Raw genomic sequence first — 23,792 nt, 5'->3', positions numbered from 1 at the left:
ACAATGTGGGGCCAAGCACACTACCTTGTGGAACACCCGCTTCTATAGACTTGGTCGACGACATATATCCATCGGTCATCACATGAAAAGAGCGTCCTTCTAAGAAGCTGATGTGTTAGCAATTTCTTTGCTTTGTGAAAAAGTCCGGGAGAAGTCATACTCTGTAAAAAGCTTGCTGGATATCCAAGATAGCAGCCACCGCGTACTCTTTCTCCTCCAAGGCCTCCAGCGCAAAGTTGACAACTCTATGGAGTTGCTCTGGGGTGCCATGCTGTCTGCGAAAACCAAACTGGAACTTGGGAATCGCAAGGGTGACAACCTCGACACTCATCATTCTGTTCAGAATCAGTCTTTCCATTATTTTTCCTAAAGAAGGAAGAAGACCTATAGGCCTGTAAGAATCCACATTTGATAGTTGCTTTCCTGGTTTGAGTATCATAATGATGCCCGCCGACTTCCAAGCAGGATCCCAAACGCAGGATGCTGTTAAAGATGAGGACCAAGAATAGCAAAGCTTGATCTGGAAGTATTCTGATGGTCCTGTTGTCCAGCAAGTCCTCGCCAGGGGCTTTTTTCACTTTTAATTTTGAAATTAAATGTTTAACTTCGTCCAGCATGACAGGATCTGCGGGCAAGTCCATTTGTAACGGAGTTTCAAGTGACTCCGCAATCATTCGGCGATGGCTCTCTGGCGCAAAGTCATGTGGCCTAAAACGTTGCTCTAAATTGTTGGCAAACACTTCTGCTTTGTCACGGCTTGTGCGGCACCAGCCTCCAGCAGGGTCTCTAAAAGCAGACTTTGTTGTGGGCAGCGTCTTGTACCTTTTAGTTATTTTCCACAGGAAGTTAGTGGAAGCATCCGTCCCTAAGCTATCGAGCAAGTTGCCAATTTGCATTTGTTTCCAATCTATTGTGAATCTGCTGGATTCGAGCATCACCAGTTCTGGCGTACTCTCTTCGGACTTTGCGCTTAATTCGGAGGAGTTCGATGATTGCAGGAGGAAGCTGAAGCTGCCGTTGTTCACTCGCATCTTGTAGGTTTCTAGGAGCAGCTCTTGTTGCAGCTTGTCTTAGTTGGTTCATGAAAATATTGATGGCGTTGTCAATATCCTCCTCCTCTTTCCATGTAGATGTCCAATTCCTCCTCCAAGTGCGCCTTGAAAATACTCATATCGGCACCACGATAGAAGATTGTGGAGTGTAGTTCAATGTGGAGCGCACAATCTCTGAGGCGCCACCTGTGGCGTTGGCGCTGGGGTGATAGGTGTGGAAAGAAGTATATCCTGGCAGAAATATACGCTGTCCTTCTTTCATATGTGTTTCTGTGGCCAGCATAACATCTATATTATGAGCACTGAGGAAAAGCCGGAGCTCTTCAGAATCCCTAGCTAGCCCCCGTGCATTCCACAATCCGATTTTAACTGTCGGTTGCATCATTTTGGCATACGAGAAATCAGAACCGTGACCAGTTCTCGAAATGCCTTGTTTGCCTCCAATGTTTTTTTGGACCAGCTTAAATTATTGTTCCATTCTTGCGTTGATCTCCATTATGGAGCACTCCAACGCCAGGAATTTATTATCAGGCATCACGTTTGTTTCTCGCTGGTTATGTTTAAGAGCGCTTGATCCAACTCCGCGTGACGTCCTGATTATGTCTTGCTCTCAAAGTGTTGCTGGAGGCAAGGAGCCTTGGTTTTGGATTTAGCATTCTGCTTTTTTCAGCCCTGACTGGACATTTTTTGTCTGTTGAAGCATGATCACCACCACAGTTGATGCACAAATAGTCATCACTAGTGCATAGTACCGAACCAGTCGTGTGCGAGCCAGCGCACTTGCCACAGATTGGTTCTAGAAAGCAGTAACTTTTGGAGTGACCAAACATATGACATTTGAGACATTGCAAAATTTCGTTTCTACGAGAAGAGCGTTCTTGATATTGGTTGTGGGCACGCTGGCATTAATTCCTTTGATGACTACCCTGTACGGCTTATCCTTCTTGGTCCCAGTACTAACAATTAAGAGTGTTTAAATGCTTAACCGTCTTTCGGAAAGCATCAGAGTTGATAGTGTATATTCTTGACACACCGAACTTTGAGGTACGAATACTGTAGTTATCGACACCAACGCACGAGTCCAAGGCCATTTTCAAATCTATGGGGTTGTCAACGTTAGGCACACAAATAGTAGGAGGCTTAGCGATCGTTTTCTGGGTATGTTCATACTCATTGACATCTACAGGTGTTTCTGGTTCGTCGTCCAAACCAATTTCTGGCGAGTCCATCTGCATAACATGGCTAGCTTCTTCGTCCAGAGCTGCAAAACGGTTTTTGCTTACTGCCGCTGCCTTGGAGGTGGATGCGAAATAGTCAATTCTCTCACTTGGACTTTTCGCGACCTTCAGCTTAGCTTTAGTTATAGTTTTGGGTGGGCTTGCAGAAACTTTAAGTTTCTTGCTTATATGCTGCTCACGGGATTGAAACAAGCATTTTTTCTTCCGAGCCATTGTTGAGAAGAAGTCGCTCAACGATGTGTTAGCGGTCGATGTAGCCAAAGCTGTGGAAACATTGGGTCCCACTGTAGAAGCCACAGACGAGGTTGATAAACTTGCCGATTTGCTATGGTAATCAGCGTAAACTTGATGAGTAAAGATCGAAGGCTTACGCCTTCTTGCGGAGATCTGCTTAGCGCACGTCCGAATGCAACGAGGCGAGGGCTGAGACTGTTGGAACTTCTACTAAAAAGATATGAAAAGATTTTGTTATTCGATATCAAGATTTTTATACCCGTTATCCATTGGCTTTCTACCCATAACTTTGTGGCGGCAGGAAATGTATGCAACAGTCAGAAGGAGGCATCTCTGACCCCGGAGCAAAATACTTGAGCATCTTCTTGATCAGCGTCATCAGCCGAGACGATCTAACCATGTCCGTCTGTCCGTCTGAGACTATAAGAGATAGAGATATATATTTTTTTGATAGCACTTGGTACATACAATAATAACAAAATTGATAAGCAATATGGACTTAATGGTGCCAAATGAGAGAACCTATGTCTGGCGATTTATGTATATATTGTAAAAACAAAAAAAAAGTTTAAAAAAATTGTTGTATTATTAGAGCAATACTTTTGTATTAAAAAATTCGCCTAGTTACTAGAGGTCTAGAAGGTCGTCCTCATGGAGGGCCTAGATAACATTAAAGATACCTCCAGACTGAGGAAGCTGCTGTCCAAGCAGGCTTCCAGTCCCAGTCTGCTCAAGCCAGGCGATGGAGTGTGGACGGAGAGCTGCGCTGAAACTCTTCAAGCACTGCTCTCAGCTCATTTCCCGGGACGTATTGCAACAGAAAACAATGACTGGCAGCTCTTTCCCAGTCTCCCAGTTATGAGACCCACTGCCGGTGTAATCACTACAAATAAAATTGTTTGGGCTATCAGCGTGCCTCGGATGGTGTCATATCCTCACTTCTTGGAGGACCTCTAAAGTCATTTTCCTGCCTAAGGCGGGCAAATGCAATCAGCCTAAGCTCTTTGCTGCTTAACACTCTGGAGAAACTACTTGATATGCACATCAGGAGCAATTCATTGCATCTGTTTGCCCCAATCCAGCATGCTTATACGAAGGGCAAGTCTATAGAGACGGCTGTCAATGCTCTTGTAGCTTCCATTAAAATAGAAGACCATTTCAAAGAATATGGGGCTTTTCTTGATATTTCAGGCGTCTTCAATAATGTCACTACTGGCGCTATTATGAAGGGCCTTACCTCAGTGAACACGGCTCCAGCGATCCACAGATGGATCAACCGCCTTCTTAGCAACAGAAACTTAATTTGCGGGAAGTTAAGGCATGGGCTGTTGCAGCTTTGAAGGAGAGACTGCAGGCTAATGCTAGGCATTTTAACTGGTCACTGACTGTCGGCTGTCCATGCTGTAAAGCTGGGTATCACGAACAATGATCAGTGCAGGAAATGCAACGAGTCCGAAGTTAGGAAACACTTGAGCATCTTCTCTGTAGATGCTCAGCGTTATCCTGACTGCGGCTTAAATACCTCAATTCGCCGTGCCACAACGATTTTCGTGACATTTTACGGCTTCAACCTACAACCAACCAAAAATGCATCCATACTGTGCGACTTCTGAGACGAAGATACGCTCCACCGGTACAGCTACGGAGCTCCACTCGTCTATGCTTTGCCCCGAACAGGGACAGACGGTCCTACCTATAGCTACCTATACTAGTGGTCTTAGTTGGCTGACAATCTGGTATATTTGGCACTCTATGGTATATTGTGAATGTACTTCTATGCCAATATACAAAATATTTCATTAAACATTTAAGAATTTTTTTTTAAGAATAATGGCACACAGTTTTGTTTTTATTCGCCATTTAACAGTATTACGAGTGATTAGCGTAGACATGAACCTTATTTGGTCTCTTTTGAGCTCTATTGGTTAAAATATCCCTTACAAAAATCCTCTGTTTGGTTGGCATATAATTCAACACTAAAAAATTGTTCTTTAATTTCTGCAGCTATTAATTTTCTGTTCTGTTGGTCGTGTTCTTATTCTGCTTTGTGTGTTTGTTAATTTTTAAAATTTTTCATTATTTGTGCTTAAGTAGTCTGCAAATTGTTTAAGTTGGAAATCTGAATTCATTCAAAATAATTCAAAATAAAGTTAATTTTTTGTTAGTTTAAATAGTAATTTCCAAAATATTATGGATTTTCACATAAAATTAATGTTTCATTATTGTTTTTAGACAAAGCACTGACAAAATAATCGGAGTTTTCGAAAGCACTGAAAAAAAGATTCTTTGGCTATTGAAGCAAATTTAATGTGAAGATTGAGTAGAATTATTTCCTCTGACACCTCTGATAAAGTTACCTTATTTCGTCTTATAAGCCACAATATTTTGTGTACCACAATTTTTTTAGTCCGCGTACAAGCATTTTCAGACGCGTTTCATTTTAATCCAATAATAATTAAAAATAGCTCAAATCTAACAAATCAGTCTGCTTTTGCGGAACCTATGGTAGTGGAATAGATCTTATTAATTGATTTAAACATGAAAAGAATTTATACTCACGTAGACACATTTTTAAAGTTCATCGGTGAAGACATTTGGGAAAGGATTCTTCTTTTTATGCGGGAAGCCTTAGGGTATGGTTATTAGGGGATGGTAGTACTAATGGTAACATATGTATACAGTTGTTGATAACAAAAAAGAAAGGTGATTTTAAGAACACAATTTAATAAATAAATATTGTTTTGGATTTCTAAAAAGTTTTCAAGCAAATATGAAGCTTTTTGCACTTTATTGAAACTCTATGTGTTCGATTCATTGCGTGCGTATATCGATTTATGTAACACTAACCGATTGTAACGATAACTTAACGATGTCAGTCGCAAATAAAATTTCGTACATAGCAGACGTGCTCGGCGATCTTTTTCTTTCAATACATACACACACACCCAGCAAAACGTAACTTCTACAGGTTATGGGCCCAGGCACGCGCGTGCGGTGCTTTTGTGTATGTATGTATACGAAAAGTTGGACTTGTTAACGAACAAGGGACGCGACCGAAAGTGAATTTTTAATACGATTAAAAATGAATTCCCTATACCAAATTGAAAAACTCGAAGAAAAGAATTACGATTCTTGGTGCATTCACATGCGGTGTGTTTTGGTACATGCGGAATTGTGGCAGCTGGCATCGGGTGCTCTGAAGCTCGAGGATGCTAGCGAAGGATTTGATTGGCATGGCAAAGACAGTAAGGCCCTGGCCATGATCACACTAAGTGTGAAAACATCACAGTTGAGCTATATAAAGAATTGTACAACGTCGTTTGCTGCTTGGACAAAACTTAAAGAAGTGCATCTGCCTAGTGGACCAGTACGGAAGGTCGCACTGTACAAGAAGTTGTTGGGACTTAAGATGTCAGAATGTGGAGATGTCAATGGATACTTGCAGACATTTGGAGAAGTGCTTGATCAACTTGCAGGAGTTGGGATACAGATTGGTGACGAGCTACGAGCAATCATTCTGCTTTCCAGTCTTCCAAGAAATTATGAGAATTTCGTGGTGGCGATCGAAACGCGCGACGAATTGCCAAGTTATGAAATTCTATGCATAAAAGTGAAGGAAGAAGTAGAGCGCAAAGCGCAGGCAGAACCGCAAAGCAACAACGAAAAGGCAAGTTTTTTTTTTAAATTTTTACCACGTTCACTTCCACCCCTGCAAATTGACAAAAATCGAATTGCAAACGTTTCGAACTTTGGTTCTTACAATAATATCTACAATATACAAATATACCAAATATATCATTAAACATTTTAGAATTTATTTTAAGAATAATACCGTACTATTTGCTTTTATTCAAAATGGGTCACAGACGAGCACACTCGACTGTAGTTTTCTTACTTGTTCATACTATGATCAACAAAACAACAGAATACCACTGAAATCACTAGTGATTTCATCACTGAAACATATTCGCCATTCAACACTATTACGAGTGATTAGCGTAGACATGAACCATATTTGGTCTCTTTTGAGCTCTATTGGTTGAAATATCCCATACAAAAATTCTCTTTTTGGTTGGCATATAATTTAACATTTAAAAATTGTTTTTTAACTTCTTTTTTGTTAGCCGTGCTTTGTCTGTTTGTTAATTTTTAAAATTTTTCATTATTTGTGCTTAAGTAGTTTGCTAATCTGACCAAGAATATATTTACTTTATTGGGTCGGAGATGCCTCCTACTGCTTGTTAATTACATTTCCTGCCGAGTATAAAAAGTAAATGTCTGAGGAACAGTTTTTTTGGACTGCCGGTTGCTTGAACCATATGTCAACTTTTTACTGGGCCTGTTAAAAAGAAATTATTTGATTTAATATAAGACGTACCTTTTTATTGCTATTATTGAAGGAGAATATAATCACAGTGTGTGTTTCTGATATAAAAGTATATTTCTGCAGGAAACTGTACTCATCTCCTTTGACTCCACGTCAATATATTTAGTATTTCCACTTTAGCAGATTTTATTCCCATCTTAGCTCTGTTCGCTGTGCTTTGTTGAAATTAAAATGAGCAATGACATGAATGTTATAATCTCGTATTCAAGCAATGAATAAGCGCAGTTTCATAAATAATATATAAATATGTATATATAGCACATACAGTGACCACTCGTTTAATTGGAGAATATAAATAAATTTGACAATAAATATTTTTAAAAAACAAATAAGAAATCTATAGTCGGTATTATTTTATACATACTTAAATACATCGAATCCTATATATAATATATCGATATGCTGCAATTAAAATACGCGGTTTATATCAACGCAATTAAAAACTGACTTCCCAAAGTTAGAAAATTGTGTGATCTAAATAAACGTTATTAGAAGTTTATTGATTAAAATAACAGTTTTTAAAAAATCGAAATTATAATTATCACTTTTTATTATTATCAGTTCAACGAATGCTCACTGTAAATTTGTGTGAAACTGAGCTTTTAGTTATTATCAGCAAGAGAGAAGAATTGCTCAGAGAATGCTGATAATATATATGCAAGTATATATTCCTTGAGAGCGCAAGTCATGGATTTCATAGAATGTCAGAGAACCGAAAGTCGTTTATATTTTAATATATTGCATTATTACTGCATATAGCAAAATTATCAAATGAGTAAAAACTTACTATTGAATATCAACGTTATTGCATTAATATAGCAAAATTACCTAGCGAGAAAAAACTTAGTACTAAAAACCAACATCCATTTAGAATCAACTTAGTATTGCAAACCGACATCTAATAAGGAAAAACTTAGTATTGAAAGTTGATTTCCAACAAGAAGGGCTTAGTATTAAAAGTATACATCTAATAAGAAGTAACTTAGTATTGAAAATCAACATCTACAATTTTTTTTTTGTTTTGCTTACCATCGTTAACTTTCCATTGCACTCATGTGCAAAATATCGTGCAAATAATTTGTAATTTTTCTTCCCAAACATTACTTTCTGCACCGACCTCCAACTGCAAATGCTTATCGCTAAAAGAAATATATCGGCGTAGAATTCGTTAATAGCCTTATCAATACTTAAATGACAACGGCTTATCAAAACTTAAGTGACAAATAAAATGCAATGACACTTAACAACAAGCAACCACACTCAACAATATACCAAAAATGTGTAAGTCAAGAAACTTTAAATAGACTTACTGGGTTGCTTTGGCGGACAAATATACGGTATATTTTGCGTGTTGTAATAAATTGAAATAGCAATTAACTATATATATCATACTATATTATGTTGGTATATTTTAAAAATAATAGCGCAATATTTTGCTTTTATTCAAAATGGGTAGCGGGTATCCCACATTCGAGCACACCCGACTGTAGCTTTCTTACTTTTTTATTATAATCGTGGCATAACTTATTTAATTTTTCACAGATTAAAATGAAGCTGGTAATATTATTTTTGACATTGATCTGGCAAATCCGTATGGTTACCCAAGGCATTGAAAACTGTGGATGTCATTTGATCAGCAACCAAAATGAGCGCACAGCTGACTGCTCAAACCGCTTCGAAATAAACTATGACTGCCTCTCGCATTTTAGACCAACTGAACTGATATTACAAAATAATGGTTTAACGGAGATACCACCACAATTGTTTCAATATAACTTCAATAATGTTCAGCAACTTGATCTTTCTTACAATGCGATTAAGAATTTGCCTGACAATTCGATGCACTTTTTGGAAGACTTAAAGACCTTTAACGTGAGCTGCAATTCTTTGAAGAATCCATTGGAATTGTTGGCGATAAGAAACGACGTCGAAATCTTTATTGCTAACAATGTTTTCAAGTGCAATTGCAAAGAGCCGAAACTCTTTGAACTTAATAAACGTATAAAAGTAAGTAGAGAATATTTTTGTTTTTAAGTTTAATTCATGTCAATTAATTTTGCAGAAGCAAAAGAAGCAAAAAACAACTTTGTATTGCCTTCGTGATGATCTAAATGAAACACAGAAGAGTATTCCTCTGACCGCAAAATGTAACAATCTCGAGGAGCCCCAAAAGCATTGGAAGCAAAAAACGATTCAAATGGGCATTGTAGTTATTATATGCGTTGCTATATTAATTTTTGCAAAGATAATTCAAGATGTGTGGTATGCATGTCTTGAAATTCAAAAAGCCAAAAATGACTGTCAAACTGAGCGGCTGATCGAGTGATTAGTTTACGCCTGCTCAGTGCATATTTAATCCTATAAAGTATATACATCTATCATTTTTATAATTATATATTCTCATATTTAATGAACAAAACCGAATTTGGTTATTGCCTTTATTCAAAATGGTTAGCGGGTATCTCACAGTTGAGCACTCTCGACTGTAATTTTCTTTTCTTTTACTTGTTTTCTATTAAACAATAAGCTAATAAATCTTTAAATAAATATTTTAAAATCGTATTATGAATATAAAACTTACATTTTCCTTATTGTAATAAAGATTAAATTAGGCGCTTTATTTAGTTGTCATTTGTTTACTCAATTTTATTTTAAACAGTCTAGTCGTTATGGCTCAGCCACAAACCTTTCCGAAGGAATACCACTGTCTTCAGTCCAGACAGCAGGTTCCTTCTTCAAGTTCAATTCGAAACTTGAATCTATTTTTCGATGGCAACGGGATTCTACGGGCCTGTGGGCGTCCCACTCGCTGCGTTATGATGCGAGTCATCCAATCGTACTCTCATATTCCTCGTCCTTTGCGCGACTATTGGTTTGTTTCACCCATGGTATATCCTTACATGGGGGTAACCAAGTCGTCATGCGTCTGATCCGCTCCAGATTTGGGATTACAAAGCTGAAGGTCCTCGTCAAATCCACCATCAACTCATGTAAGGTTTGCGTGATACACAAAAAGAGATTGGAGATCTAAAAGATGGGGGAAAAGTCGTCCTACTCGACACCGTTCACGCACACGGAAGTTGACTTCGCTGACCCATTCGAAGTCAAAAACTACACTAGCCTGCCTCATCACCAAGGGATTTGTCTGCGTCTTTGTGTGATTCAGCACTTGGAGGCGACATCGGATCTCCCGGCGGAGAAATTCATAGCACGGCGCGGGTGCCCACAGCAAATGCACTCGGACAACGAGAAAACTTTCGTTAGAGCTGACAGTGATCTCCACCGAATTTTTGGAAGCGACGAGGGAGTGAATCATCGCAAAGCATGGTCACAAAAGCCTATCCTGGCACTTCAACCCGCCGGGCGCCCCACATATAGGAGGATTATGGGAAGCCGGCGTAAGGCACTCTTCAGGTTGATTCCCAACTCTGCCGCTGCACCCCCCTCCGACCTGTCCGCAGCATTACATCGATGGTGTCCCTGGTTCTCGGCACTGATGTGTATCCCCACATCATTCAACCTGGCATCCTGCCTAGCACCAACGGTTAGCCAATGGCCCAGAACTCTACATTGGGTTGGATTCTGTCCGGTCCATGTGGACAATAAAACCGTTTGCAACTCATTGCAAGGAGGGGAGGATGTTGATGCCAGATGATGGCAGGTGTGACCACTCAAAACAGCTGACATTGTGGTCGCGATCCATTCATATTAATAGTGACAAAGTTAGTATACTGTGCGTCCTCATGTTGGTCACCCTGCCCACTTTTAGTGCTTTTTTCACATATCATATGTTAATAAACGTGTTACACAAAAGTAAAATTCTCAGAGTAAGTGTTTTTTTATTCTACTTATACTTAATATATAACACCTTTTATATGATTTTATATACATACCATACCCATTTGAAACATAAGAACTGACGCTTCAACTAAATCTAACATAAAAAAACTAATTATAAATACTAAGGCTCAAATTTACATTGAAATACGAATTATATTTCGTTACTAATTTTGGTTTGAGTTTACGTTACGCTATAATGGCATTACTCAAGTTGTAAGATTATGAAATTCGAAAAAAGTTTATTTTAACTGTTTAAAGCAGTTAGTGGACAAGTCAGCAACCAGTTCTAGATGAACAGCCTTTGAAGCAAAGCACACAAATACTGCTATATACATTTTTAAAGGAGGCCGTCCCCGAACTCGCTGTAATAGGCCGCTTGTGGTAGCTGAAATTAACTAAGCCTAAAAGTATCCAAAATTTTTTTCTTCTTTTTCTGCACACATATTTATACATATTATTTATTTTGGTCTGGACTTAACACGATCAGCTGATCTAGTAATTCATGCTTGCAATTATCGTAGTCCACCAATAGATGGCGCTATTATTGGAGCTTTCAGACTCATGGATACTAAAGCTCCACCTCTCAATACAAAACATGACAATACATTTAATACCATTTTCTCAGATTACAAGAATAATTTTCTACAACTAAACAAATTAAATAATATAAATTAACTAGGACAATAAACATATAAAAAAATAATAATATAATAAATAATAGGTATAAATATGTATGTGTGCAGAAAAAGAAGAAAAACATGTTGCATACTTTTAGGCTTAGTCAATTTCAGCTACGACAAGCGGCCTATTACATGATCCAATGACTACGTTTACAGTCAGCATCGAAATATATGTAATTGCTGGAAGTGTTTGATTATTGTGTGATAAAAATTGCACAATATGACTTATTAATTTCACAATATATGGCGCTGCAACCAATTCGCCGCATACAATTTTTCACATATTTCCAAGAAGAAGCCAAGACGAATACACCGCATAAAGATTCCAAAAGCCTCGTGATTTGAATTCGCCGTAAGTTCTCTTCTTGCACTTCTTGTGCTGCCGTTTTCGTGTTGCTGAACTGTATTGCTGGATTTTGTTGCTAGACTGTGTTGTGTTGCTAGGAAGCGTTGCTATGTTGGAAAACGATGGATAAGGGTAAAAGGAACATAAAACCATTTGTTTGTTCACACACACACACCTTGTTATAATTATTGTTGTTTTTGTTGCACAGTGTTTTGTTGTAGTTGGTTATTGTGGTATAAGATTATATTTTCATTATTTATTTCTTTATATTTTATTTAATTATTGTGTTTCACGTCGCATATACCCTTTAAAGCCTAGGGCAATAATAGTAAACAGAACAAAGCAAACCAAAAAAAAAAAATAGCGCAAAAAAAAAAAATAAGTCACAAGTCACAATTGATATTTATCTTTTCTTTTCGTTATCTTTTTAGTTGCTTCTTATCACTATGCATCTAAATTATTTTATATTTTAAAGGCAAATGCAAATCTTTTATCTGTATCAACGCATGCTTGCAACTTGCAAGCATGAATCACTAGATCACCTTATCATGTTAAGTCCACACCAAAATAGAAAAGAGCTTTGTTTCGTTGGTTTTATTTGCAAGATAATTGTTGGCAGTTTAAGTGCAGAACCTGAGTGAAAAATAGTGAAAAATTACATGTGATTTGAATAAAAAATACATAAATTTGAGACAAACAATAAATTTACGAATCTTAACATTAAAATTTATCTAAGAGTGTGCTAAGACTGCATTCCGGTTGCCCGTCCCTCAAGTCTGTCGCTGTGTGGGTAAGTCATTGCGTCGAAGACGTGATTGGTTGCTCAACATTGTTAGACCTCTCGCCACGTGGTTAGGGTGGAACTTTTCCTTCTGTTCTGCGATCACTTCTTTGAGTAGGATTATTTGTCAAAATTCCGAAAAGAGGTTTTTGTTGTTGGTTTTATTTGCAAGACAATTGTTAGCAGGTTATGTGAAAAACCTGAGAAAAAAAATAAAGTGTGAAAAAATGCATGTGGCTAAAACAAAAAAATATTATACCTCAGTGAAGTGGTTGGTGAAGCCTGATGCATATATCATACTTGTAAGTATACAATGATACTGCAATGTTCATTTGTTATACTGATACATTAATTGTGTTTTTTTTTCGCAAAAGTGCACCTTTGCCGTCCACTTAGCATATAGCATATGCAATAGGTGGTTGTCCACTTCAGGAGTTTGTCCTCCCATATCAAGTGCCGTTTTCTTCATTAGGGATCCTGCCAAACGCCGTTAGCGTTCCAAATAGATATCCGTAAGGAAGTCATTATTTGAATTGTTGTGAAACCAGCATTTGAATCAATAGATTTTGGTTTCGCATTAAATCTTGCATAGTTGTGCGCATAAATGACATAAATTCCGTAAGGCTTTGTTTTAGGCTCCATATCATAGCATCGAAGTTGCTTTTTGGCTGCTCCGGCGATTGATGCTGCTGAGCCATGTTCGGTTCTTGGTATGCTGATTGCAGAAATGAACTTTTTGAGGCAGGGGTAGCCGGTCCTGATTTCAAAGCGCTTGCGTATGTCACACTTTTGTCAGAGTTAATAGGTCCTAGTGAGGATCTGGCTGCAGTCGAGAAGAAGACTTCAGGGTTTGATCTGGAGACTTTCAACGTTTTATTTTGGGTGCGGGCTGTAATTCCTCTCTGATGGATGCGGCATTTCAGATCCTTATAAACTGGACAACCTCTATAGTTAGCAGTGTGATTGCCACCGCAGTTGCCGCACTTTTTCGAGTTGCAGGGCCTAAACTGAAAAGATATGAAGAGATTTAGTTTTCCGATATATAGATTTCGATATAGACACATATACATACATACATTAAAACCCCGCCCATCGAAACGAAACGCCTTAGCCAGCCGGCGATCGAAGCACGTACATAGTACACACCACGCTGCGTATGATTATATGATTATATCCGCTATCCATAGGGCAAAGGTATTATAGCTTTGTGCCGGCAGGAAATGTATCTAACAGGTTGAAGGAGGCATCTCCGATCCTTTAAAATACACAACTTGTCGAAGGTGTGGCTTAGATGTCGGGGATTTCTTGGCAACATAATGCTTGAAGTTCCCCATCAGTTCCCAATCGGATTTAAATCCGGGAAATCCGGGGACCATGGCATTACATTAGTTTTTTCATGACCAAAACACTCCGTGACCAGTTGGCCGGTGTGTTTAGGTGTCGTTGCTCTGCTGAAAAGTCCATATTGAAGGGGCATTTCATCATGAGAATACTTCAGCATGATGTTTCTTAATATATTTTCAAAGACTTCTTGGTCTATGATCCCATCGATCATATTTATAGGTCCCACACCACTGTATGAAAAACATGCCCATATCACGATTTTAAGACCACCATGGTTAGCGGTCTTAAGTGTATGGTTTAGGTCGTTTTCGGTGTTTGGTGATCAACGGACATATTGTCTTGAACTTTTCTAACAATTAACACCAGTTTAGTCTCATTTGTCCAAAGGATATTACGCCACTTGGAGCTCGTCTCTACCTTGGACCGGTGAGGTCCTTTACACACTAAAATTTAATTTTTTTTCATAGTTATAATGTATTGTCGCATAAACTATAATAATAAAACAAATTAAACTCACTTTTAATAAAATTAAAAACAATTTCGGCTTTTTTCGTGGAAGAAAAGAAAAAACTGCTATTCTAAAGTGCAGCCCAAAAGTGGTGCACTTGTGCAAATATATCAAAATTTCAGAAAAACTGAACAAATCTAACGGGGTTTTTGGTAGTTTCTTATCTATATGTTCCATTTTACAAAAATAATGTGCCGGGGATCAACTAACAAAAAGGAATATGCGAAACATCCGTTATTTTGTTTTTTTCTTGTGTCGCACTGCTATTTCAAAGTTCACAGCTGTACATACAGTGACCACTCGTTTAATTGGAGAATATAAAAAATTTGACAATAATTATCTTTAAAAACAAGTATGAAATCTACAGTCGGTATTATCTTATTAATACTTAAATATATCGAATTCTATATATGATATATCGATATGCTGCAATTAAAATTCGCGGTTTATATCAACGCAATTAAAAACTGACTTCACAAAGTTAGAAAATTGTGTGGTCTAAATAAACGTTTTTAAATGTTTATTGATTAAAATAACAGTTTTTAAAATATCGAAATTATAATTATCACTTTTTATTATTATCAGTTCAACGAATGGTCACAGTAAATTTGTCTGAAACTGAGCATATAGTTATTATCAGCAAGAGAGCAGAATATAGGAACTGCACGGAGAATGCTGATAATATACATGCAAGTATATGATAACAGAAACATTGCCTTAATAAAATCAGCAGCAGCAGTTGCCATAGGGTAGTTGCCCGCTACCCATAGGGTAGAAGGGTATTATAACTTTGTGACGACAGGAAATGTATGTAACAGGTAGAAGGAGGCATCTCCGACCCTATAAAGTATATATATTCTTGATCAGCATCAACAACCGAGACGATCTAGCCATGTCCGTCTGTCCGTCTATGTGGCTGTCCGTATGAAACACTGGATCTCAGAGACTATAAGAGATAAAGCTATAATTTTTCGACAGCATTTGTTATGTTTGCACGCAGATCAAGTTTGTTACAAATTTTTGCTTTTTACTTAAAGTACATGCTATGCATCGCTACTTTGTCAACTCCAACTCAAATTTCTAAAAAAAAATAAGCAAGACATAAACGACCGCTTGATCGTGTTGCAATAGCATGCGCATAACTGAAAAATGCTGACATGCAAGTTGGTTCGAGAATGTATTTAGTCTTAAGCTGATCTTTTAATAAAGTATACGAACATTGAAATTCGCTCTTGTGTTTTTTTCTTGTTTGAAACTTAATTATCTTCAGCGTTGACCTTAGGCTCTCTAGCCCGGTCATTTGTTCGATTCAATTAATATCTAAACGTAAAAATACATAAGTAAATTTCTATATATTGAAAAGGCATCCTACTCGACACCGTTCACGCACACGGGAGTTGACTTCGCTGGCCCATTCGAAGTCAAAAACTACGCACCTCATCACCAAGGGATATGTCTGCGTCTTTGTGTGATTCAGCACTTGGAGGCGACATCGGATCTCACGACGGAGAAATTCATAGCACGGCGCGGGTGCCCACAGCAAATGCACTCGGACAACGAGAAAACTTTCGTTGGAGCTGACAGTGATCTCCACATATAGGAGGATTATGGGAAGCCGGCGTAAAGAGCTTTAAGGCACTCTTTTACAAGGCGACCTCCAGCACAAAATATACGTTTGATGAGTTATATACTCTTCTGTCTAAGATCGAAGCCTGTCTGAATTCGAGGCCGATCTCTTCGGATCTACTCCGAAGACTCTTCGGATCTACTAGCCTTAACTCCTGGCCATTTCCTCATAGGTGGCCCGCTTATTTCGGTGTTGGAACCAGAAATTAACCAACCGGCCACCTCCATCCTAAATCGATGGCAGCGACTGAAGGCTCTTCGCCAACCATTTTGTTTCCCTTAGAAGGATGAGTACCTGAAGGAAAGGACGAAATGGCAATCCGCTACACGGAACCTTTGGATCGGTGACATGGTCGTCGTAAAGGAAGACAACCTTCCCTCCAACGAGTGGCGCCTAGGACGGGTGCTGACGATGTGTTCAGGCACCGATACAAGAGTCCGAGTTGTAGATGTGCTCACGGTGCGGGGTACTATCCGCAGACCCGTCGTCAAACTAATTCTACTCCTGATGGAGGACAGCAAGATTGACCCCGCTCTATCGGAAGGACTGACGGACGAATAACCTCTTGTTTCGTTTTTATATTCGTCGTCCTGTACTGTCCTATGCTGTCCTGTTCCATATGTCATTGACAATGTAAAGATGCTACTATAATAATCATTTGTTCTTGTTTCATTCCATGCAGCATGCCATCACATGCAGCCGCCGACCAGAGCTGCCCCGCTGGCACTAACTCCTTCCGGTGTCGCGTGTGCCGTGGAATCCATCCACTACGGAAGTCGTCAGCAACGACGCGACAACCAGCCGGAACCGGCTCGGTCTTCAACTCCAGCACGGCCACTTTCCCGCTCGCCGTCCCCCCATCGACCGGCCACAACTCTGTCCGAGGGCGCTTTTCCGACGTCGCTCGCATCCTTGTTGCAGAATAAGGCTGTGAGCATCCTACCGACGGCCAACATTCTTATCGACACCGGATGTAAAAGGTTCAAGATGCGAGCACTGATCGACCAGCCGTATCAGCGGATCATTGGCAACGGCCTATCGGGTATCCGTCACCCGCGTTGGTACGAAGGGCGTCTGCACGGCGATCATCCGACATACGACTTCCGTCGAAAGGTGCTGCTTCAGTTTGATTCCCAACTCTTCCGCTGCACCCCCCTCCGACCTGTCCGCAGCATTACATCGATGGTGTCCCTGGTGCTCGGCACTGATGTGTATCCCCACATCATTCAACCTGGCATCCTGCCTAGCACCAACGGTTAGACAATGGCCCAGAACTCTACATTGGGTTGGATTCTGTCCGGTCCATGTGGACAATAAAACCGTTTGCAACTCATTGCAAGGAGGGGAGGATGTTGATGCCAGATGATGGCAGGTGTGACCACTCAAAACAGCTGACATTGTGGTCGCGATCCATTCATATTGATAGTGACAAAGTTAGTATACTGTGCGTCCTCATGTTGGTCACTCTGCCCACTTTTAGTACCTTTTTCACATATCACATATTCTACTTCTTCCATTGTGCGCACTACAAGTGTTTTTTCTACCAGTATTAAATAGTTAATAAACGTGTTACACAAAAGTGAAATTCTCATTGTAAGTGTTTTTTTATTCTACTTATACTTAATATATAATATAACAGCTTTTATATGTTTTTATATACATACCATACCCATTTGAAACATAAGAACTTACGCTTCAACTAAATCTAACATAAAAAACTTATAATAAACACAAAGGCTCAAATTTACATTGAAATACGAATTAGATTTCGTTACTAATTTTGGTTTGAGTTTACGTTACGTTATAATGGCATTACTCAAGTTGTAAAATTACCGTCCTCGAACTCGCTGTAATAGGTCGCTTGTCGTAGCTGAAATTAACTAAGCCTAACAGTATGCAATATTTTTTTTCTTCTTTTTCTGCACCCATATTTATACATATTATTTATTATATTAGTGATTTAAATATTTATTGTCCTATTTAATTTATATTATTTAATTTGTTTAGTTGTAGAAAATTATTTGTAGTCTGGAAAAGTGGTACTAAATGTCTTGTCATGTTTTGTTTTGAGAAGTGGAGCTTTAGTTATCCATAAGTCTGAAAGCTCAAAAATAACGCCATCTATTGGTAGACTACAAAACTTGCAAGTTGCAGCACTCATGCAGAAGAGTCCATCTTTGATCAACAGAGGCCGAATTGTCTTTCATCAGGACAACGCCAGGCTACACACATCTTTGGTGACGCGCCAAAAGCTCCGGGAGCTCGGATGGGCGGTTCTTTTGCATCCACCGTATAGTCTGCATCTCGCACCAAGTGATTACCACCTATCTCTGTCCATGGCGAACGAACTTGGTAGTCGGAAGTTGGCCACAAGAGAGTTCTGTGAAAATTGGCTCTCCGAGTTTTTTGCCAATAGTTCCCTATTCTTCTATAATAGGGGCATTATCAAGTTGGCATCTCGTTGGGAACTCGAACAAAACGGCGCATATTTGACTTAAATCGCATTATTATAACCAATTTTATGAACAATTGAAAATTCAATAAAAATACTGCAAGACTTTTTTGCCAACCCTTTATTATGAAAATTAAAAATCGATAAGCCCCATAATTTACACTAACCAAAGAGCTAAACAAATGCTATCGAAAAGTAAAAAAAGGAAACGTTTGTTTTCGATTTTATTTTTTAATTTTTCTCGTACGAACGTACGTTCTCGACCCGGGGACATGCCCATATATGGGCATATATTAGCATATATGCTAATAATCCGTTATTTTGTTTTTTCTTGTGTCGCACTGCTACACACAGTGACCACTCGTTTAATTGGAGAATATAAAGAAATTTGACAATAATTATCTTTAAAAACAAGTAAGAAATTTACAGTCGGTATATCTTATTAATACTATATCGAATCATATGATATATCGATATGCTGCAATTAAAATTCGCGGTTTATATCAACGCAATTCAAAACTGACTTCCCAAAGTTAGAAAATTGTGTGGTCTAAATAAACGTTTTTAAATGTTTATTGATTAAAATAACAGTTTTTAAAATATCGAAATTATAATTATCACTTTTTATTATTATCAGTTCAACGAATGGTCACAGTAAATTTGTCTGAAACTGAGCATATAGTTATTATCAGCAAGAGAGCAGAATATAGGAACTGCACGGAGAATGCTGATAATATACATGCAAGTATATGATAACAGAAACATTGCCTTAATAAAATCAGCAGCAGCAGTTGCCATAGGGTAGTTGCCCGCTACCCATAGGGTAGAAGGGTATTATAACTTTGTGACGACAGGAAATGTATGTAACAGGTAGAAGGAGGCATCTCCGACCCTATAAAGTATATATATTCTTGATCAGCATCAATCGCCGAGACGATCTAGCCATGTCCGTCTGTACGTCTGTGTGTCTGTCCGTCTGTCCGTATGAAACACTGGATCTCAGAGACTATAAGAGATAAAGCTATAATTTTTTTTCGACAGCATTTGTTATGTTTGCACGCAGATCAAGTTTGTTACATATTTTTTCCACGCCCACTTCCGCCCCTGCAAATCAAAAAAATCGATTAGCAAACGTAATTTTAAAGCCACAGCTGCGAATTTTGGTATATACAATAACATCTAGAGTAGTTATGATTCCTGAAAATTTGGTTGCGATCAGATAAAAATTGTCGAAGTTATTATAGAAATACTTTTGTATGGGCAAAAACGCCTACTTACTAGGGGTCTTAGTTGCTTTGGCTGACGATCTGGTACATTGTGCCGTCTATCGTATATTTTGAATGCGGTACTATATCGATATAACAAATATACAGTTTGGTATATTTTTAATATTTTTGTAGTATTATCGGTATATTTTGAAAATAATACCGCATTATTTTGCTTTTATTCAAAATGGGTAGAGGGTATATCACAGTCGAGCTACTCGACTGTAGCTTTCTTACTTGTTTATTTTTCTTTGCTACTGCTATGACACTCATACATAGATTCTGACATAAACTGATTCAATAATAAATTGTTACTCTTATTTTGTTCTCCCCACAACACAGTCGTTTTATTCGTAAGCTTTCTTCTAACATCTTCTAGAATTTTCTCGCACATAAGACATCCTTTACTCCCTCGGTCACTGGACTGTAACTCGTGCGAGTGAATAATAAATAAACAGAAGTTAAAAAACAAAAAAAAACATTAATTATATTTAATTAAATGTTAACAGAACTTAGTTAACAAAACTGGCTCAGCCGACGGAGTAACCGAAAACATTAAAATACCCACTTAAGTGCAGTGTTAAGTGAATTGGTGTTTGTGGTAATCCCATACATACTCACATACCTTGTGCAAAAGACACATAACCTGAAAAGGTACGTTTTGTCAGAATATACAGAACATACTACTTAGCACTCGCAAACCGAGTAAGAGTTACACACTTACTCAAAATCATGCGAGTACTGCGAGTGTGAGTGATTGTCATACTCAGGCCTTTCTTGCACTTGTGTTTCTCACTCACCCCTATTGATGCTTAGATTTTATGACTTTTGCTTTGTGAATGCTTTTTGCGTGTTTTTAACTTTGTTCCGGCGGAAATGTATGTAACAGGTAGAACGAGGCATCTCCGACCCTATAAAGTATATATTATATATTCTTGATCAGCGTCAACAGCCGAGACGATCTAGCCATGTCCGTCTGTGTCTGTCCGTCTGTCCGTATGAACACCTAGATCTCAGAGACTATAAGAGATAGAGCTATATTTTTTTTCGACAGCATTTGTTATGTTTGCAAGCAGATCAAGTTTGTTTCAAATTTTTGCCACGCCCACTTCCGCCCCCGCAAATCAAAAAAAGCGAATAACAAGCGTAATTTTAATTTTATACAATAATACATTTCCTGCCGGCACAAAGTTATAATACCCTTTTATCCTATGGGTAGCAGTATAAAAAGTAAAAAAAATGGTCGAAGTTATTGAAGCAATACTTTTGTATTGAAAAATTCACCTACTTACTAGGGGCCTTAGTTGTTTTGGTAGCAATCTGGTATAATTGGCACTCTATGGTATATTTTAAATGTAGTTCTATTTATTAATCTATTAAACAATTTATTTTAACGCCACACTGTTTTGCTTTTATTCAAAATGGGTAATGGGTGTGTCACAGTCGAGCACACTCGGCTATAGCTTTCTTACTTGTGATTTCATCACTGAAACATATTCGCCATTCAACAGTATTACGAGTGATTACCGTAGACATGAACCTTGTCTCTTTTGAACTCTATTGGTCCAAAAATCCCTTACAAAAATCCTCTGTTTTGTCATCTTCACATAAAATTAATGTTTCGTTAATGTTTTTAGATAAAACAAAGATAAAATAATCTAAGTTTTCCAAATCACTGAAAAAAAAGGGTTCATTGGCGCCTTAAAGCGAATTCAATGTGAAATTTGAGTAGAATTGTTTCCTGAAACACCTCTGATAAAGTTAACACTACACATATATGATACGTCACATACCTTATTTCCTCTTATAAGCCACAATATTTTGTGTACCAAAATTTTCTTAGTTCGCATACAAATTTGGTTGCTCTTCTAAACGCATTTTAAGACGCGTTTAATTTTAATCCAATAAGAATTAAAAGCCGCTCAAATCCAACAATTCAGTCTCCTTCTGCGGAACCTATGGTAGTGGAATGGATCATATTAATTGATTTAAACGTGAAAAGAATGTATACTCACGTAGACACATTTTTAAAGTTCATCGGCGAAAGAAGAAGAAATTTGGGAATGGATTCTTCTTTTTATTAGGGGATGGTAGTACTAATGGTAACACATGTATACAGCTGTTGATAACAAAAAAGGATGGTGATTTTACTTATTAATTGAACAACGAATCTACACAAAACAATTTATAAAATTATAATCTATTTAGGATTTATTGTACAACATTTCAAAATCAAAATGCAATCAATCACTTACAGCGTAAATTCTTCGTTTTGTTCTTGACAGTTTCATGTTGACTGAAATAAAATTAATATACTAATGATATTCTGTAAAACATGTAATAAATCTACATATATATTTGGAATATTTGTATAGAACTACAATCAAAATATGCCAGAGAGTGCAGAATATAACAGATTGCCAGCCAAAGCAGCTAAGACCCCATTGGCAAAATTTGTCATACAAAAGTTTTTCTTTGATAACTTCCAGAATTTGTAACCGATCAGAGCCAAATTCTCAGGAATCATATATACTATAGTTATTATTGTCTCCACCAAAATTCGCTTGTTATTCGATTTGCGGGGGAGAAAGTGCGTGTGGTATAAATTTTAAACAAACTCTGATCTACGTGCAAATTTTACAAGAGCTGTAAAAAAAAAGTGATATTTCTATCTCTTATTGTGTTTGAGATCAAGGTGTTCATACGGACAGACAGACCGACGGACATGGCTAGATCGTCTTGGTTGTTGACGCTAACCAAGAATATATTTACTTTATTGGGTCGGAGATTCCTCCTTCTGCTTGTTAAATACATTTCCTACCGAGTATACAAAGTAAATGTCTGAGGAACAGTTTTTTTATACTATGTTGAGAAAGATTGGAAAAACAGATTGTCTATCTGACTGTCGGTTGCTTGAACCATATGTCAACTTTTTACTGTGCCTGTTAAAAAGAACTTTTTTGATTTAATATTAGACGTACCTTTTTATTGCTATTATTGAAAAAGAATATAATTACAGTATGTGTTTCTGATATAAAAGTATATTTATGCTGGAAACTGTACTCATCTCCTTTGACTCCACGTCAATATTAGCAAATTTTATTCCCAATTTAAGCTCTGTTCGCTGTGCTTTGTTGAAATTAAAATGAGCAATGACATGAATGTTATAATCTCTTATTCAAGCAATGACTAAACGCAGTTTCATAAATAATATATAAATATGTATATACATACAGTGACCACTCGTTTAATTGGAGAATATAAATAAATTTGACAATAAATATCTTTAAAAAGAAGTAAGAAATCTACAGTCGGTATTACCTTATACATACTTAAATATATCGAATCCTATATATGATATATCGGTATGCTGCATTTCAAATTCGCGGTTTATATCAACGCAATTAAAAACTGACTTCACAAAGTTAGAAAATTGTGTGATCTAACTAAACGTTATTAAAAGTTTATTGATTAAAATAACAGTTTTTAAAAAATCGAAATTATAATTTTCACTTTTTATTATTATCAGTTTAACGAATGCCCACTGTAAATTTGTGTGAAACTGAGCTTATAGTTATTATCAGCAAGAGAAGAATTGCTCAGAGAATGCTGATAATATATATGCAAGTATATATTCCTTGAGAGCGCAAGTCGTGGATCTCATAGAATGTCAGAGAATCGAAAGTCGTTTATATTTTGAAATGTGTATTGCTTTATTACTGCATTAATATAGCAAAATTATCAAGTGAGTAAAAACTTACTATTGAATATCAACGTTATTGCATTAATTTAGCAAAATTACCTATCGAGAAAAAACTTAGTACTAAAAATCGACATACATTTAGAATTAACTTAGTATTGCAAACCGACATCTAATAAGGAAAAACTTAGTATTGAAAATTAACATCTAACATTTTTTTTTATTTTGCTTACCATCGTTAACTTTCCATTGCACTCGTGTGAAAAATATAGTGTAAATAATTTGTAATTATTCTCCCAATTACCCCAACATTTCTTTCTGCACTGACAACCAACTGC

At 37.5% G+C, this 23,792-nt stretch overlaps 1 protein-coding gene and 1 long non-coding RNA gene across 9 annotated transcripts in view; one reads left to right on the top strand and one right to left on the bottom strand.

Moving 5' to 3' along the window:
• The window catches only part of LOC117574602 (uncharacterized), a 71,033-nt gene that overhangs the window by 1,598 nt on the left and 45,643 nt on the right, over positions 1-23,792 (top strand). The window contains exons 1-2 of one of the 8 annotated variants that reach the window (XM_052007291.1): positions 8,084-8,192; positions 8,454-8,492. The exons of 2 other annotated variants lie outside the window; for them this stretch is intronic. In XM_052007291.1, coding sequence (XP_051863251.1) covers positions 8,145-8,192; positions 8,454-8,492 — 87 coding nt within the window. In that variant the 5' untranslated portion in view covers positions 8,084-8,144. Of the gene's footprint in view, positions 1-8,083; positions 8,193-8,453; positions 8,493-23,453; positions 23,500-23,792 lie in introns of those variants that run through there. 5 more of the 8 variants (XM_052007293.1, XM_052007299.1, XM_052007292.1 and 2 more) reach the window with 5 other exon arrangements.
• On the bottom strand, positions 21,611-22,081 carry LOC117574605 (uncharacterized). The gene is made up of 3 exons (XR_004572799.2): positions 22,010-22,081; positions 21,770-21,873; positions 21,611-21,710 (listed from the first exon to the last, which is right to left on the bottom strand). It is a non-coding gene; the product is annotated as an uncharacterized LOC117574605 (long non-coding RNA).

The sequence above is a fragment of the Drosophila albomicans genome, chromosome 2R, assembly GCF_009650485.2.
Source record: "Drosophila albomicans strain 15112-1751.03 chromosome 2R, ASM965048v2, whole genome shotgun sequence".
NCBI lineage: Eukaryota > Metazoa > Arthropoda > Insecta > Diptera > Drosophilidae > Drosophila > Drosophila albomicans.
Note: the sequence above shows the minus strand (reverse complement) of the source record. Positions and strands in the feature narration are given on the sequence as shown.